The sequence below is a fragment of the Aedes albopictus genome, chromosome 1 (assembly GCF_035046485.1).
Source record: "Aedes albopictus strain Foshan chromosome 1, AalbF5, whole genome shotgun sequence".
Taxonomy (NCBI): Eukaryota; Metazoa; Arthropoda; class Insecta; order Diptera; family Culicidae; genus Aedes; species Aedes albopictus.
The window spans coordinates 329,994,303-330,007,839 of NC_085136.1; the positions used below are offsets into that span (position 1 = coordinate 329,994,303).

Sequence of the window (13,537 nt, forward strand, 5' to 3'; positions counted from 1 at the left end):
TTGCTTTCCGTACCAGAAATGTCCTGAGAAGAAGGATTCTCCACTGGTGGTGTGTTTCCCTCCAGAGCAAGAAGAGAGAGGTGGTCTCGATGCTGAGGATGGCAACCCCAATCCTCCCGAAGAAATCGAATCTGATGCTGAAATCGAATCGAATGTTGATCAAGATCACGACGCGACTGACAAGACTGTAGACTACACCAACACCACCGAGGCGCTCTCTCGCAACTAGAACAGCACGAATCCGAGGATGAAGGTCAACCGTTGCTGAGGCGCAGCGAACAGGAGCGCAAGCTCCCCGGTAAGTTTCTCAAATTCTTTACTGGTTACGGAGCTGTTTCTGCCGGTCCATGTATGTCCCAAACTGCTACAACGATATCGAAGGCCGAGACGACCGTACCTACCCTTTGGTTGAAAGCCGATCAAGAGGAACTGGATTCGACAGAGGCGATCCAAGTGTGGAAATTACAAACTTGTCCCCGGAGTATCAAGCCGCTTCAGTCGAAATGGGTTTTTAGTGTGAAGGAGGACAACAACGGAAAGGAAGTACGCTACAAGGCTCGTTTGGTGGTGACAGGCAACCTGCAGCGTCAAGGCATCGACCACGAAGAAACCTACGCTTCTGTTGCGAAGTTGACCATCATCCGTACTGTGTACTGTGAGGATATTTATATGGCGGTTTCGGACGGCATAAAAACGAATCAAGGTGCGAATGGTGTGCAAGCTACAGAAGTCCCTGTACGGACTAAAGCAGTCTCCCCGCTGCTGAAACGAGCGGCTGAATGGACAGTTGCTGAAGATGGGATTCACTCGGTCATCACACGACTACTGCATGTACACTAAAAGCACGTCAGTGGACGAGCTGATCATCATTACATACGTGGACGATCTGTTGAAGCTGACTTCAATCGTGAGAACTTTGTGCCGTATTCAAGAACATCGACCGTGGCGATGCGAACTACTTCCTGGACGTGAAGCTGGTGTACAAGCGTGAGGAAGGAACACTTCGACTTTCACTAGAGGCCCAGATAACGAAGATCCTGCAGCGCTTCGATAGCAAAACCCCGATGGAGAAAGGACTCCAACTGAAGCGTGACTAACCATTGACGAAGGAACCATATAGAGAGCTGTTAGTATGATGTACACCATGTTGTGTGTGCGTCCAGACATTTGCTACCCGGTTAGCTACATGGGACGTTTCCAGCAGAATCCAGTCGATCATCACTGGCAAACGTTGAGGTGGATCATACGATCCTACAAGGGACGCCCTGCAAGGGACGCAGGGGCTCTGTTTGAAATACAGACATGAAGAAGCTGCAGAACCGCTGGTGGGATTTGCAGACGCAGACTGGGCAGCGGATACCGAGGATCGAAAATCCGTTGTGGCTACTTGTTCAAGGTCTTCGGAGCAACCGTGCCATGGTCGAGCAAGAAGCAAACGACGGTGGTAACATCTTCAAGCGAAGCCGAATACGTTACCTTAAGCGCAGCAGCATCCGATGCGATTTGGTTGACAGGCATGCTCGAGGACATGAAGATAACGGTGAAGCCCGTCATTATTTACGAGGACAACCGTGGCTGCATCGGAATGGTCAAGAATCGTGAGACGAAACGCAACAAGCATGTTGATGTCAAATCGAGTCGGTGAGCTCTCAGGACCAATTTGCGTATATGATCACTAAGGCGTTAGATACTTCCCGTTTCCGAGATCAGCGACGTTCAAGGCGACGTTCCCTTGGATTAAACGATTGAGAGGAGGTGAAGACGAAGCAACCCGGCGCAACCGTTTGCGGCAACAAGGCAACCGCCGTAGGCTTCCTCAGCTACCCCTTAGTTACTGCGATTGTTATTTTTTCCTAACGATTATTCTGAAACTGTTCTGAAGGTTCTTCATACCTAATATTTGAAGCTCTGCCTACCTTTACTTATAAAAACGCCAAACCAAGAAGGCGTAAGAGAGCAGCTGCCAAACGCGAGAAGGACGACGCGCTCGTCATCAAGACCGACCAGTCTATGTACTCGGACATCTTGAAGGCGATGTGACGTGCGCAGTATTAGACGTATTCATACGAGTCAAATGATCCTAGAGCTCAAGCGCGACAAGGAGCGCAAGGGCGCCACATACACAAGTCTGGCAAAAGAGGTCCTTGGCGAAGGGGTCGAGGTGAGGGCCCTTACAGCAGAGGCGACTCTGAAGGTAAATAACCTAGACGAGATCACTGAAGCGGAAGAGCTCGTCACGGCACTGCGTCAACAGTGCTAGGTGCAGGTGGCCACAGCAGCCGTTCGACTACGGAAGGGACCGGCAGGGACACAGATAGCCTTGGTACAGCTATACACCAGTCCTGAGACTGCAAAGGCCCTGACAGGAGCAAGCCGTGTAGACGATGCAGAACCGAAGGCCCGAAGACACAAGCCGTGAACAACAGGCACCCAACGGGTGGTCCAGGGAATCCGGCCTTCAAGAAAGCCGCAGCGAACAAATCACAGTGTAGGCAACGCAGCTGAACCAAAACCATTGTGACGCAGTCTAGTAACTGCTTTGTCAGGCGGTTTCTGAGTGGGGGACGCATATCGCCATCATATCTGACTAAATGGGGCGCGGATGGGTCCAGAAAAATGACGGCGATATGGACGACGAGTAAATACCCCGTCCAGGAGTTGGTGTCTACTACCTATGAGAGCTTCGTGGTCGCCCAAGTAAACAGGGTCTTCTTCTGTAGTTGTTATACGCTTCCGCGGTGGCCGATCTGGTTCACGTGAATCCTGGACTGTAGGACGACCGTGTTGACAAAGCGAAGGCCGGTGGTAATGACGGGCAACTTTAATGCCTGAACCGTCGAATGGGAAAGCCGTTTCACGAACCAGCGGGATCAGATCCTGCTAGAGACACTGGCCATATTAGTTGTTGACCTGGCTAAGGTCTGAACCAAGAGTACCTTCTAGTTGTAACAATGCGGAGTCGATAATTGACGTTACTTTTTGTAGTCCTGGTATAACAAGTAGTTTGAACTAGAGACTAGACGATAGCTACACTCACAGCGATCACCTGGCGGTTCGCTATAGTATCGACTACAACAATAGCAGGCAGCGGGAAGAGGAAGAGGCGGCTAGGTCAAGGCCAAGCTTTCGAAGGTGGAAGACAGCATACTTCGACTAAGGGGTATTTAGGTAGGCGCTCCGCCGTGAGCGAAACCTACTTGGTTTAGACGGCGACCATTCCTAGGCGAGTTCACCCTTGGAATGGAAGACTAGGCAGCGGATGCAGCGAGCAGCCGCTGAAGACCGAGATAAGGGTGAGAGAAAAGGCCTGCTTTCAGAGTGTCTGTCAGAGTGCCAATACGAATCCGTGGGGTGATGCCTACAGGATAGTGATGGCCAAGACACAGAGACTACAGCCAGCCTCCAGCGATGTTGGAGAGGATCATCGAGGGGCTCTTTCCGCGTCCAGATTTTTGACCTCCTTTCGTAGGGCAGCTGGGAACTGGGGCTGGCGATGAGGAGAGGGTCATCGATGAGGGACTTGCGGAGATAACCGAGTCCCTTAGCGTAGGTAAGGTTCCGGGACCGGACGGAGTTCCGAACCTGTCCCTCAAAGTAGCTATTGCAGAGGCTCTTGGGATGTTCAGGTCTGCTATGCAGAAATGGCTGGCCGAGAGTCTTTCCAGAGGTTTGGATGTGGCAGAGCCTGGTTCTATTGCCAAAGGCGGGGAAACCAACCGGAAACCCGTCGGCCTATAGACCAATATGCTTGATCGACACGGCGGGGAAGGTACTCGAAAAGATCATCTTCAATAGAATGTTGAGGCACACCGAGTGTACAAATGGTCTCTGCCGAAGAGTAGTGAATTGGGACTCCCGGATTATTGTACAAGATTCTCAGAAGTTACTTCCAGAATGGAGTACTAGTGGGCCGGAAGTGCTTTCACATATCCTCAGGAGTTCCGCAAGATTTCATCATGGGTTCGGTATTATGGAATATCATGTACGACGAGGTGTTGAGCTTGAAATTCTCGGTCGGTGAAGCTATCGTAGGCTTTGCGGACAATAATACGTTGGAGGTCTACGGAAAGTCGATCGAAGAAGTGGAATTGGGTTCGGAAGTCGGGTATGCAGGTCATACCAGTGACCTGCGAACTTAACCATTCTATTGGACAATTGATCGCGCAGAAGACTCCCTGGTATGTCGTTATCATGGTGGCAGTCTACTAGGTTGGATCTGAACCCGTGGTATGGTATAGTTCGGAACGGTAAGTTCCGTGTTGCAGAAATCAAATCCTTTGGATAACCCAAGCATAGCATCCCTGGATAAAAATCTTACCCGCTCATACCCGCTTGTGAAACCCCGGCTACAAATACTTACAATTCCAATTCGTCGATCAAATTCGTCACACAGTGGGCAACCGTGATCACATGTCGATTGGTGATCAGCGATCCTGCACAGCGATACGTGACTCGACCTGAAGCTGCAATAAAGAGTTCATCCATACATTAGTAATAATCAATCGTCATACCAAATCATCGTACTTCGATTCCTGTACGCCAATCGCGCTATCCAGGGAAACTGTCCGGGAATCTCCGTTTCACCGCCAATGATCCGAGTGTTGACAGACAATCCGCACAACGCGTCGTTGATTACCGGAGGCGTAATGGCGCTGGCCACCAACCGAGCCGTAGAATCCGTCACCGGAACACTGGTAACCGTCGCAAAACCTGGGTCAACGTCAATGCTTGTTCTGGTGCCGCTGAACACTGATCGTGCCGGTGCCGTCGTCGTGGTTGTGGTCGTAGTCGAGGTAGTGGTTGCCCTCGTAGTAGGCCGCCGCTGCCGCACAGCCGGTGCCACATAAACCTTCTTAGTAGGCCTGCTAAACTCGTCCGCCGAAGAGATCACCGGCGGGCAGTTCTTCAGCGTTTCTGGATCTTCGAACGACGTAACGAAGTTGTTCCTCGCAGAGTTGCGGGTATTTGATGTGAATCCAAACTGGTTGCGATCGCTTTGTAGATACTTGAGATTGTCCGGGTCTCCGAAGGCATTTCCCGATTGAGGACGTTGTTCCGCTTCATCTGCCAGCCAAGTGTCATCCAGGGGACAACAAATACTCGGTTCCCGTCCGGTACTGTAGCCGCAAGTTAGTCGCTTTAGTTTGGAGTTGAAACTGCTGTAGCTGGACTTGGGAGTCCTCAACATTTCTAGGATTTTGGGACAGTGACGCAATTTGACGCATTCACAGTTGATTGACAGCGCGCGCAATGCGTAGGACGGAGCCGGCTCCGAGTCCGGTTCATCCTGATCGAAGTGGTGTACGAAGTAGTGATCGAGAAGGGACGTCCCTCCGCTATCATGATCCTCAAGAGGCTTCCATGGTTCCGCCAGTACTGTAAAGAGAGTAAAATAGCACAAGGTTACTCATAATCATAGATATTCACGTAATAGCAACTCTTGAATCAAAACAGAACCAGTTGCACAGGCTATTCTATTCTGCATATGTATGCAATGCAGCACTGCAGTACTGCAACGACCGGCGTTTTTGAAAGAGAAAACCAACGATGATCAATGATGGCAAATTCGTTTTGGAGCTGCTTCATGGCAGTCTGCCAATGTAGCCGGCGACCGCCCGGCTCGGTAACCGTCTGACCCAGTCACACGTATGCGGAACATGTCCGCTGATGCATGTTACCACGTCTGCCGAGTAGAGCTTATCTGACGTCACAGCTGCCCTATCGCTACCACAGTACTATAATAGTGGGCGTTGATGGTTTGCAAATCCTAACACAGCAGGCGCCGTCGACGCTACGCTACGCGTGACAGCACAAGCAGCACGAGGCGCAGTTGGCCATGGTCAAGTTCACGATCGCGATCTGATCCCAAATTGGATAAATCCTATATCGAATACCACCGGGCATAGATAACTACGGGGACTAAGGTTGATCGCGATCATTGGCTATTATGTATTTCCGCGCGCGCCGAGACTTATGTGCTCTACAATTTTGCACGCTCAACTTGACTAGACATCGCTGGTCGGACCGTACTGGATTTGGCTATATCACAGGTGAATGGGGTGAACGGATCGGATGGAGACGATGACGGACGGCGAATGCCGCCGACGAAAGCGAAAGGAGCGCCGAATACTGATTGGCGCGAAGGAAAGCTCCCAACTGATCGCTTCAAGGCCTACTAGGCGTACGTTGCCATGTGTTGTTGTGATTCTTTTTTTTATGTTTTGGGGTGAAATGTTCACCGATGCCGCGGCCGGTTCGGGTCGAGTTGAAGATGACGAGCGAGCGTACTTGTTGCTTGGTGCACTTAGGCCTGCTAAGACTCGTTAAAATTCAACAAGTTTTAACAGTCAATGGTAGTTACGGTACCGGCGCGGTGGTACGCGGCGAGTTCGTCTAATCTGGACGCAATAGGAGATTTTATACTGGTGTGATCTATAGCGACGACTGGTCATTGGATTTAGTTTCACGATATGGGCTTATGCAATTTCCTTCAGACGCGACACTGAATGGAACTAGGCCATGTACCTAGGTTTGCAGAAGTTGAGTCGCCTATCGAGTTTGATTTTTACGGCCTTCCGTTGGGTCTTGGAAAACGGTAATTGGATTATAGTTTACATCTATCTACGATCTTATTTTATGACCATCGATGAATGAAGCGTTCCATGATTGGGCCTTCAAATTTGCGAGTGAGGCAAAACTTTAGAGGGAAATTGCTTAACCCGTTTGTCCCCAGCTGCGAAATAAAAGTTCAGGAAATGCCAACATTCCATTTCTCATCAGAATTGACCAAATTTTGAGTAGGAACTCACACAACACTCTAGTCTTGGAAATATACGGGATCAAAATTTTCTTGGACTTCTGGACGGAGTAAGGCCGGTGGGTCACTGGGTGAAGTCGGGTAAAAATAAAGCCAAGTACGATTTGCTAAACCATAACACTAGTATTTCAATGGGAGTTTTCGTATTCCGTTGCCTAATGATAGTTGAAGTCGATTTTTAGATTCTGCGATAGATCTCCTTTGAGTTTTTGGGGTATTGAACATTCCTGAACCATACAAGTCTACATTTAAGTTTGTTGTTTTCAAATGACATTAAACACGAGATATGATTCGCTTATAGGGGACTGCATGAAATTCTCTCCTTCTCTTTCACTCTTACAGAAAATTTGTAAACAACAAGGCCAAGAAACGTCAAAATCCCATACAAAATCAAAACAATGCAGTTCCCTATTGACCCCAAAGGTCATCGGAGACATCTTTGGAACATATGTTACCCTTGTACTATTGTTTATATTTTCTGAATCTCTCGATGGATTGTTCGAATCCGTTCTTACAGAATATGATTACTCGAAATAATCACCACGGATGATTTTCAATTGTTTCATCGAACAGGAATAAGTAAATTCCCCGACTAGATTCCTGAGCACCCGGGTTGGCCTGGCTGAAGTCAGGCCTTGAGCTCATGGAACTAATGATAAACCGTAATAACATATTTTACGTATGTGAAACCTCATAAACTCATATTTTATCATGTGTCAATGAGAAGGCCTCTCACAACTATTCCCAAGAAAATTTGGTGACCTCAGCGAAGTCATGCCTTGACTTCAGAGAACCGTAGATGGACTATAATTAGAGCTATTTTCACGCGGAACAACTAGATACCAATACTACCCTAAACATGGCCGAGATTGCCTAGTTGAAGTCTGGCCTATGGGCTGTTGATGAACTGTAATCGACTATATAAACTCATATTACATCATGTGTGAATGGAAAGTCGCTCATAACTATTCCTTGGACAATTAAATAAACTTAACGAAATCATGCCTTGATTTCAGAGAACCATAGATGGGCAGCAGTTGGAGTAATGTATTGGCTTGACAAACATATACACTCCCGATCAAAAGTTTGGGGTCACCCCCTCAAAAACATGTTTTTTTAGGCCCATATCTTCGCCATTTTTTGCGTCCGATTTCAAAATCCTAACGGACCCGGAAACTTGGATATCGGCTAACAGCAACTCATAATGGATCCCCAATCGGACTGGATAAAGGAACAAGAGCCACACATCAACATCCTCGTGCTCGACATTCTACCATGGACAGGGTAGAAAAGTGACAGCAGCGCAATGGCAACCTGTTCGATATAGTAGAATTAGAATATAATACATTCAAGCGCTGTGCAAAGTGTAAGTTCAGCTGCCTATTGGAATCGCTCACGCGGTGCCCTAGTGGATAAAAGAGCTGTACATTAGATTAAGTGGTTGAAGAATAAAAAAAAGATACAATTTAGGTATTTCTGCAACTATCTTTATATTTAGTTTTAAGTCAATTTTATTTTGTTGAAGTAACTATTACTTTTTAGAATTTGCATATAGATGGTAACAGATCAAGTGGGGTAATGGCGAGATCATCAAGCAGTGCCGGATTTAGGCTTCGGGGGGCCAGGGGCAAATCCTTAAATGTGGGCCCCCAAAATGATTTTGAATATATAAAGCTATGTTCACTTAGAATCCGGAATCATGTCACATTTTCTAGTGGCGCTCTCAATGAACATAATCATCATTCTTTTGCAGCACTCTGATCATACACTAATCCTCTTTAAATGGTGAAAATTTCATCGATTTTCTTGCAACGAGTGAAAAGTTATTTCAGATTGAAGACAAGAGGAGGAAAAAAATCTTGCACAAACACGTTGAAAATTTAGCGTGGTCAGGTACGACAGTCGCGAAAAATGTTAATATCGTTAAAACCATTATGTGTTATGTGCCCAGATGTTGTTAACCATGGCATAAGGAAGTGTCCTCGGAAGAAAAAAGCTTGGGTTCATTGATAACCCAAGTAACATTTTAAGTTTTCTCATAGCCTACAAGTTGTTGTTATAATCAAACTGATAAAACTCATTTTAAAGCTTAGTAGGCTTAACAGCTCTAATAAACCCGTCATAAAACCATATTAAACCCAAAAGGGTCCACCCTACAGGAGGTTGTTAAAACCATTCCTCAAAACGTTATATAGGCTACTTGGTTTTGTGGCATATTCTTGTAGTATATCATACAGCATAGATAAGATCGGTTGTGTAGGTCGCAAAAAGATCAACTTGCCGTTTTAAAGTTCTAAGAACGACTTAGATGAACGAATAAAACCAACGACTTGAATGCAACTGAAGCTGAAATCATCACTGAAATTGGCAGTAAATTACAAATTAATAATAATGCAAAAAAATAGTCATCCATGTCAATAATATTTATTTGTAGACTTTCACGGGGAGAAACTCTGTTACCATGGCAAAGAAATTCTTCCCAAAAAAGTTAACTGCACAGATAAAAATAATGAGATTTACACGTCATGTAAACTTCAGTTAAGTCATGTAAAATTAGTGTTATGATGGTTTACATGATATATCATGTAAATTTGTGTTATATGTCATGTAAACACACAGAGTCGTGCTGAATTACATGACATATAATGGAAGTTTACATGATATTTTATGACTTTTACATGATATGTCATGTAAACTTCTATGATATCCCACGCTCCAATTATGTGCATCATATGTCATAGAATTTTACACTTTTTTTTCGATCTGTGTGGTATAATGCGATATATTGCCTCTAAATAAAGCGAAGCGCCACGTCATTTTCATCTTTTTGGCAAATCAAAAATAAAAATTTCAATCCAGCTGGTAAAACCATGTATTCAAAACACAATCCAAACATCAACATGGCGCACACACTTTGCAAGCAGGAATTGATCGTCGCGATGAAAAATATGGACGCCGTCTAGTTAAATCCTCCTGGTTTTGTTTCAGATGGTTTAAGATCAGTAAGTGTAGAAGCAATTTGTTCTAGGGTGACTGTTCTTTAAGAATATGCTTGTGAAGGCTAGCATATACCTACTTATTCTTAACGCATACTTATATGCGCTACTCAAACACTGCTAGGTTTTAAAGAAATGCGAATTCAGACTTATTGCTCTTAAGAACTCTGCGCTTGGCAGATAGATACCAAAAATGTAAACAAACAAACCACTTTTGTATCTTCGTGACTGTTTTTAGTAGTTTTTCGTGTTTTTGAGGCTGCTTGAGTGTTTGGTAAGTAATACGGTATTTATCAATCGTGATCATTATATGCCGGCTGCGGCTGTGAGCAAAAATAATTATTAAAATAATCTTCATTTGTGCATAACTGTGACATCCGACCCAGAACGAATGATGTGATTCGCATCTATCCGCTAGCTGCTTCGGAAACCCCGATCACAATCAAACTCTAGAGAAGGAAGTTTAGTGTAGTCACCTAGCCAGGGAAATTAAACCCACCTGAGGGTTTTCTAATCAAGTGTACTTTATGCGCAAAGATAATTTATTATGCCTTTTTAATTGCTTATAAATCTGTTGATCAAATGAAGATCGTATTTCAGTAGCATTCTTAAATCAGCTCTAATGCTTCCGTTGGTAATTCTGAAGAGGTTCATGGTTACTTTATCATGACTTTATGCAGTCAATCAGGTTTTATTACCGAACGGATATAACATGCATGCGGCTTCAAGAGAAGTTTTAGCAAAAAGTTTTGTTGCGTATTTAACAGTTCGCATACAATAAGTTTTTTGCTTGAAAAAAAAAGGCAAATGGATAATTTTATTCGATAAACTTCTATGTATCTACAAAACGTTTTAAAGTTGCATTTGTTGCTAAATCTGCATTTTCTTATAAACTTCTTTAGTAAAGCTAAAAGGATTTACCAAATTCCTGACAAAACCTCAATAAATAATATCTAAGAGCAGAAGGCATAGAAATTGTTACTTGGGAAATCTGCTTTGAATTTGAAGATTTGCCAAGAAGTTCGAACTCTGGGCATGTTTTTTCCGCAACAAGATGATGAGAACCAATTTATACAAGGATGACAGCCTCAAGAATCGCGTGCTGCTTTTTAAAAACGCGCACAAGGGATATGTAGAGGTTTAACCTATTTTGATGAGCTGCCATGACAGCCGGAGACGTTCAGTGGTATCGTCACAGATGGGTAGTGTTTATCAACGAAAAAAACACTCAAATTTTGCGTTTTCTCAATTTACTGAATTGCCCCTCATTTCGCAATAAAAAAAAGTTTGGCAATTTTTCTTCGGAATCCTAGTCAGACTAGTCAAGGCACTCAGGACACTGCATAGATGACCTGATTGTTGAACAAACGTGCGGAAGGGGTTGTTGCTAAAATTTAACACCATTGTGCAGATTTTTAGAGAGGTCAACACTGAAAAAGTGAGAAAATGTGTGAAAAATAAAAATAAATAATTTCAATGATATTTTTCCATGAAAGTACAATAAATAACCTTTGTTTTGAGGGCTTCACCTTTTATGTTTGTTATTCCATCCCTAAGATATACGTGATTATGTCATTCCGGATTCTAAATGAAAATAGCTTTAAACCATACATTAACGTTTTCTTTTCAATGTTGTGTATTATGCGTTTTTTTTTTGCAGATTTTTGTGGTTTGCATCTCTTTTGTTAATTTTAATGACACATTTTTATTTTTATTTTTTTTTGTAATGAAGCAATAAAAACCTCCAGGTCGAATATTGCGTTCTTCTGATGACCTTTAAAAAGTATACCTTTTCCAATGCTATTCTCCAAAATTTCGACAGATTATTTAAATAATTGGAAAAAGAGGTACGGACGTTTATATGAATATTTTTGCTTAAATTTCAAGATGCTGCATTCTGATTTACAGCGTAAATTCCATCTTGTTCAAATAATACATATATTTTAAACTTTCATCCGAATTTATAAGATTTATGGGGTCATTCAAAAATGACGTCCATAGTTTAGGGGGGAGGGGGGGTCTGAGAAAGTGTGACACTCCATGTATAAGGTATACGAAAAAGCGTGACAGAGGGGGGAGGGGGGTCTAAAATTCCCGAAAAATTATGGACTCTCTCTCTCTCTTCTTGGCGTAACGTCCTCATTGGGACAAAGCCTGCTTCTCAGCTTAGTGTTCTATGAGCACTTCCACAGTTATTAACTGAGAGCTTCCTCTGCCAATGACCATTTTGCATGTGTATATCGTGTGGCAGGCACGAAGATACTCTATGCCCAAGGAAGTCAAGGAAATTTCCTTTACGAAAAGATCCTGGACCGACCGGGAATCGAACCCGTCACCCTCAGCATGGTCATGCTGAATACCCGTGCGTTTACCGCCTCGGCTATTATGGACGTCATATTTGAATCGCCCCTATGACAATTTAACCTAGCGTTCAGTTCGGATTGAAATAATCTACTAGTAAACAAAATTGGGACTCTAGAGGGCAACTGTAGCAGGTTCCGATATGTTTTAAAAACTAGATTTCTAAAACTGCTCCGAATTTCCCGAACATCTCCAGAAATCATTATCTTCTCTTTCCCATGACAGCATCTGTCCTCAACGAACTGATATAGATGAGTATTAAGCAGTTGTTTGTAAGAGACGCTTTTTTGTTGTAATTTAAAGTTCTAAAAAAGTTAATCTATAAGTTTCAACAAGAACTTCCAAAGGGTTTTATAGAAACTCACATATACCAAAATTAAAAACTTCATACTACCGCATTACTGAATACTGTAATACCTCTCTAGATATCAATTTGCTGCAACCAAGCTTACAACCGATCCCGCCAAACAGTAATTCTGGGAAATACACTTGAATTCTATGTTTGAATTGTTTAGCAATTAAAATATAGTTTTTTTAACTTAATAGAAAGAGAAAAATATTTTTGCAACCAAAATGATAAAACTTAGGATTTCGAAGCAAAGTCATCAAAAATTATGAAACTTTGGATCTTCAAGTGAAAATTCAGTTTATAAAGTTAGCTGTATACCCTCGAAGGAGCCCAATTATAACTACTCCAGTGCATGTATCAAATATAATCGTCTGTCGAAGTGCATTTTATATGAATATTTTGAAGAAAATATGTAGTGCTTCAGGATTCTTAGGGGGCCCTCTAGTCGGGGGGCCCGGGGCACTTGCCCCCTTTGCCCCTCCCCTAAAATCCGGGCCTGTCACCAAGGTTAGCGTACGGTAGTGGGTTAGGGTAATGGGTTAGATGATAGAGGGTAAAGAAGGTGGTAACCCAGACAACCAGTAATCGTATAGGATGTTGCATAAGATGATAAAATGGAGACCATATGCGTGCATGCCTCCATTTAGGGGCATGTAAAATGTACGTATATCACCTCCACTTTAACATCTTATGCAACATCGTATACGATCACTGGTTGACTGGGAAGGTAAACGGTAGAGTAGAGGGATATGATGAAGGGTAGAGGGTACAGGGCGAGATTAGAGGGTAGGTTAACTGGTTAGGGTAGACCGTAGGACAGAAGGTAGGATAAAGTGAATGGTTAGGGCACAGACAAACAGACGTAACACTCTTCAAAACGGCTTGGCACATGCATTTAACGATCAATTCAAATTTCATTTGATTTCCGCGATGGTTTCACCGAGGCGCTAGTGTTCGATTGCTTTCACGTTTGCCAGTGTACATGTTGAAAATCATCATGGCCGACAGTGTCGC

General features: G+C 43.8%; 1 protein-coding gene across 1 annotated transcript in view; it reads right to left on the bottom strand.

Moving 5' to 3' along the window:
• LOC109424826 (CLIP domain-containing serine protease B9) overlaps nucleotides 1-13,537 on the bottom strand; it is a 38,970-nt gene that overhangs the window by 7,310 nt on the left and 18,123 nt on the right. The window contains exons 2-3 of the mRNA XM_019700018.3: nucleotides 4,525-5,376; nucleotides 4,361-4,463 (exon numbers count right to left, since the gene is read on the bottom strand). Of these exons, the coding sequence (XP_019555563.2) occupies nucleotides 4,361-4,463; nucleotides 4,525-5,376 (955 nt within the window). The remainder of the gene's footprint in view (nucleotides 1-4,360; nucleotides 4,464-4,524; nucleotides 5,377-13,537) is intronic.